The 5,388-nt window shown below is 41.9% G+C and overlaps 1 protein-coding gene across 1 annotated transcript; it reads right to left on the bottom strand.

Annotated features, from left to right (window-relative positions):
• Window positions 1-1,654: 1,654 nt before the first annotated feature.
• Window positions 1,655-4,229, bottom strand: LOC149983136 (major histocompatibility complex class I-related protein 1-like). The gene is made up of 2 exons (XM_090239164.1): window positions 4,045-4,229; window positions 1,655-3,946 (listed from the first exon to the last, which is right to left on the bottom strand). The coding sequence occupies exons 1-2, from the start codon at window positions 4,097-4,099 to the stop codon at window positions 2,964-2,966; spliced, it is 1,038 nt and encodes a 345-aa protein (XP_090095290.1). The 5' UTR covers window positions 4,100-4,229; the 3' UTR covers window positions 1,655-2,963.
• Window positions 4,230-5,388: the final 1,159 nt, after the last annotated feature.

Genomic DNA, 5,388 nt, shown 5'->3' with positions numbered 1-5,388 from the left:
AGGGTCTGAATACATATGTAAATAAGGTATTTCTGTTTTTTTAATTTTTTTATCCAGTTGCACAAATGTCTAAAAACCTGTTTTTGCTTTGTCATTATCGAGTATTGTGTGTAGATGAATGAGGAAAAAAATGTATTTAATCCATTTAGAGTAAGGCACCAGATTACCTTTGTTAATGCTCAGGATGCCAAACCAGCATGTATAATAAACTTAGCAAAAAAAGAAACGTCCCTTTTTCAGGACCCTGTCTTTCAAAGATAATTCGTAAAATCCAAATAACTTCACAGATCTTCATTGTAAAGGGTTTAAACAGTTTCCCATGCTTGTTCAATGTACCATAAACAATTAATGAACAAGCACCTGTGGAACGGTCGTTAAGACACTAACAGCTTACAGACGGTAGGCAATTAAGATCACAGTTATGAACTTAGGACGCTAAGGAGGCATTTCTACTGACTCTGAAAACCACCCAAAGAAAGATGCCCAGGATCCCTGCTCCTCTGAGTGAACGTGCCTTAGGCATGTTGCAAGGAGGCATGAGGACTGCAGATGTAGACAGGGCAATAAATTGCAATGTCCGTACTGTGAGATGCCAAAGACAGCGCTACATGGAGACAGGATGGACAGCTGATCGTCCTCGCAGTGGCACACGTGTAACAACACCTGCACAGGATCGGTACATCAGAACATCACACCTGCGGGACAGGTACAGGATGGCAACAACAACTGCCCGAGTTACACCAGGAACGCACAATCCCTCCATCAGTGCTCAGACTGTCGCAATAGGCTGAGATAGGCTGGACTGGAGGCTTGTAGGCCTGTTGTAAGGCAGGTCCTCACCAGACATCACTGGCAACAACGTTGCCTATGGGCACAATCCCACCGTCGCTGGACCAGACAGGACTGGCAGAAAGTGCTCTTCACTGACTAGTCGCGGTTTTGTCTCATCAGGGGTGATGGTCGGATTCGCGTTTATCATCGAAGGAATGAGCGTTACGACGAGGACTGTACTCTGGAGCGGGATTGATTTGGAGGTGGAGGGTCCGTCATGGTCTGGGGCGGTGTATCACAGCATCATCGGACTGAGCTTGTTGTCATTGCAGGCAATCTCAACGCTGTGCGTTACAGGGAAGACATCCTCCTCCCTCATGTGGTACCCTTCCTGTAGGCTCATCCTGACATGACCCTCCAGCATGACAATGCCACCAGCCATACTGCTCATTCTGTGCGTGATATCCTGCAAGACAGGAATGTCAGTGTTCTGCCATGGCCAGCGAAGAGCCCGGATCTCAATCCCATTGAGCACATCTGGGACCTGTTGGATCAGAGAGTGAGGGCTAGGGCCATTCCCCTCAGAAATGTCCTGGAACTTGCAGGTGCCTTGGTGGAAGAGTGGGGTAACATCTCACAGCAAGAACTGGCAAATCTGGTGCAGTCCATGAGGAGGAGATGCACTGCAGTACTTAATGCAGCTGGTGGCCACACCAGATACTGACTGTTACTTTTGATTTTGACCCCCCCCTTGTTCAGGGACATTTTATTCCATTTATGTTGGTCACATGTCTGTGGAACTTTTTCAGTTTATGTTTCAGTTGTTGAATCTTATGTTCATACAATAATGTACGCATGTTAAGTTTGCTGAAAATAAACGCAGTTGACAGTGAGAGGACGTTTATTTTTTTGCTGATTTATATAAATGCAGATTTGGACGAATGCCCAGATATTTATAGTTGTCAACAGTCTCCACAAACTGAACCTTTATAGTAATTTGTTGAGGGGCAGGGAAATCGACCGACAATAACAAAATCTTTTGCACATTTTGTGTCAGCAATACAGATGTAGGATCTTCATTTGATCACCCTGTTTCAGGTGAAGGATTGAGGTTAAAAAGTATTCTAAAAGTTGTATTTTCCACTTTGAAATTTCAGACTTCCTTGACGAAAACTGTATCAACCCCTTCAAAAGTAATCCACATAATAAGTATCATTTGCTGTTGCTGCAGCATTGTTTTCCTGCTGTAGCAAACTGGCTCAAATTAAGATCCTTCATCTGTAATACTGCAATAACAATAATAATAATAGTGTGGGCAGTCATTTTATTGGTCTGAGAATCTGAAGACTTGTTCATTTCTTCTGACACTTTTGCATCAAAGTTGGCAAATTGTGACGAGGCAGTGCATCTCCACCTCCTTTTGACACAAAGGAAAATGCCAAATAGCATAACAATCAGCACCATCACCAGTAGAGCTGAGAGGGTGGATAGGTGTAACCTCTCCCTAACATAAAACAGTTTAATTGTTTATGATGCATACAACATTCACCTTAGATTAATCCTCATGCCAGTCTTAAACTGGAGTGAAATAGAGGGTCAGATTTCTTCCTTCCAGAGTGATAAACAAGTTCCTGAGAGAAGTTAAGGTATATAATTAACATGAATTAATGACATAGTTAACATGAATCAATGCAGTAATACATTCGGCTATATTTTATTGTCTATAATAAAGGTACTATTGTACAGCCTGGGGGTAACATACACTACATACAATACCACAAAGAGACACTGTAAAGTTTTTCCAATAATAAACAGACCTCATACACATGATCACATGATTCTCCTTCTGGTTAAGATACTGGATATCAGCTGATAGAGAACTTATATAGAGTGCATTGTGAAATTAATGAATAGTCATGATTAGAAATGACAAATGACATAATGAATTAACTACCATATTAAATTAATGCCCCAATATTTGTTTTTGTCAACAGTCTCCCCAAACTGATCCTTTACAGTCCTTTGTTGAGGGGAAGGGAAGACTGACTGACAATAGCAGAATAATTCACACTTGCCCTCATAGGTGCACTGGCAGTCATATTTTGATTGTGAATTGAGCTGAACTGACAAAGCTACATCAGTGTCCCAACATTTTATTAGGTCTCAGAATCTGAAGAAAGGTTCATTTCCTCTCACGCTTTTGCATCAATGTTGACAAGTTTCAGATGGGAGGCAGTGCACCTCCACCTCCTTTTGACACAAATGAAAATAGATAGAATAAGAATCAGCATCATCACCAGTAGAACTGAGAGGGTGGATAGGTGAACTCTCTCTGTCCCAGACTCCCAACTGACATCCAGCTTGTTGTCCAGACTGAGGTGAAAGGCAGTACAGGTGTAGTTGTGTCTCTTCTTTAGCTCCTCAGTACTGACCTCCAGACTCTTCCTCAGCTGGTAGGTCCCGTCTCCACCAGGCAGAACCTCCCCCCCTGTCAGATCCTGTTCTGCCACTGGCTGGCCGTCTCTCAGCAGGGTCAGGTTGATGTGGCGAGGGTAGAAACCAAACGCCAGACAGCTCACCTGAAACCCTCCAGAAACCTCTTTCTTTATCAACCTGAGTCTGGGAGGAACTTTACGCATCACAACGTTCTTCTCTCTCTTCAGGAATCTCTTCAGTGATTTGATGCAAATGGGAAGTAAAACGTTCTCAAATAGTGCTTTTTCATATGCTTGCCTTATCCCATAATATCCTAGAAGTAGTGTCCCAGAATCGTATATAAAATGTGTCATGCTGTTATATATCGCATGATCTACAAAAATGCCATTAAAAGTCTCCTTAAACATGATCAGGGCTGGTTCACCATTGTCCAACATCTCACATCCAGACATTCTTTGCTGAACCTGAACACCTTCCGTGAGATTCAAGTGGTGCTTTAGGTGAAAGGATCTCTCTTTCATGCTCTGGTATATAATTCCAAATACATAACCTCCGTCCTGAGCTAGGTCATCATGTATTTTGTCTGAGGTGTTATGTCCCTTGTAGATGAAGTGTTTCATGTTGGAGTCATAGTAAGCCACTTGAACGTCATCCAACATCACCACAACCGTAAACTCAGGGAAAGGCGTCTCTCCACTTATATATGTTGCAAGTGCCCACAGAGAATGTGATCCTGAACCTGGAGAGGAGTTATATTATACAGTTATGGACATTTTACATTTTATAACATAACAAACCATTAAATGAGTTTGATAGTAAGTAAGTAGTCAAATCTACCTGCATTGCCAATGGTGAAAAACGAAATAAAAAACAAGACAGACAGTTTTCCCATTTGAGTGTTCACTATTTTCCAATAGCCTCGCGTAGCAGGTTTCTAGCTTTCAAGTGAGTTTGACAGACTTTTCCTTTCGCTTAGCAAAATAAGGTAAGGTACTTTAAAGTTGTTGAACAAGTCAAACAAGTATAGGTCAAACAAGTGGAGGAGGGAATTCAAACCGATATGCACTGAGAATGGAATGAGGAAGAGACTGTACAAGCAGAGGGAGTGTTGTTGCCGTGGCAAATATCAGCAGTGCACATACTGTGTTGTGTTGAGGTGTGCATAGTGCAAATGCACAATGGTGCAGATCAGTATTTGAGGTCATTGATGACAAGGTGCAGTAATCAGCCCAATGCAAAGTCACTTATTTCTATGAGCCCGATGCTCAGGGGGGGGGGGGGGGGGGGTGGACTTTACTGTACTTATACTTGGGATTTCAATTTTCAACTCTGAAATTGTTGGAGGATGTCTTTATTAAGAATGTACTGTATCTTGTGCCGTGTGTGTACAGATGTGAGGTTTACATAAGTTTGTACGAGTTGCTAACATGTGGATCTGAAGTGAAGACGTTCAGTTTAATTGCACAACAAGTGAGTTTGTAAAATGTATCTTGCCGTCACCGTCTCCAAACGTTTCTACCGGTCCCTGGAGATCTAAACTGTACCTTGCCACAGCACTGTGAACCGCAGCACATTGAAGCATATGGTCTAGTTATGTAAGTGATCAAGATAAGAGGGGAACGGAGAGAGAGAGAACGTTCTCCGCTGAGTTTATAAAACTGTAAAAAGAGCAGCACAGTAGCGCTGTTTTATGTACAATGTAAACTAAATGACGTTGCTGTTACTCCCGCGCCTATTGCAGAATGCAGCCTTTTGACAGCGTGTACCAAAGTCAATATAATCCACACTTAAATTAGTCTCCTGGTTTGGAGATTGGCTTTAAGGCTGTGACAACGAAAAGGCTGCAGACAGACCTACAGTATGTTTTAGCAGGGGACATTTGGTTGGGTGACCTGATATGGAACTATGGACCTAAGAAAATAATTTTGTCTAACAGATTGTGAACGCAAAAGTGTAAATGTGATTCTAGAGAGGGAACAATGAATATAAGAATGATTTGGTTAGGGTGTAGAGGAAGATTTGTGTAATCTTGTCTTCAGGAGATTTTATTATCAATTTACTTTATTTGGTCTGATCAGTTGAACAATTCTCATTCTTAACAAAGGCATAACATACAGGGTGATTAGTGTGCTTGTCAGCAAGAACACTACTGCTATTCCCCACACTTATTTTATTTTTCCA

This window comes from Oncorhynchus mykiss, chromosome 6 (genome assembly GCF_057628025.1).
Source record: "Oncorhynchus mykiss isolate SJ-2025 chromosome 6, ASM5762802v1, whole genome shotgun sequence".
In the NCBI taxonomy this organism is placed as follows: domain Eukaryota; kingdom Metazoa; phylum Chordata; class Actinopteri; order Salmoniformes; family Salmonidae; genus Oncorhynchus; species Oncorhynchus mykiss.
The sequence above is the reverse complement of the archived record's forward strand: the minus strand, read 5'-3'. Positions and strand labels throughout refer to the sequence as shown.

Excerpts from the sequence above, each read along its gene's own strand:
- LOC149983136 (XM_090239164.1), bottom strand. The coding sequence starts at position 4,099 with ATGGGAAAACTGTCTGTCTTGTTTTTTATTTCGTTTTTCACCATTGGC. Across the intron at positions 3,947-4,044 it reads TTTCACCATTGGCAATGCAG|GTTCAGGATCACATTCTCTG; the intron begins GTAGATTTGACT and ends ACTCCTCTCCAG.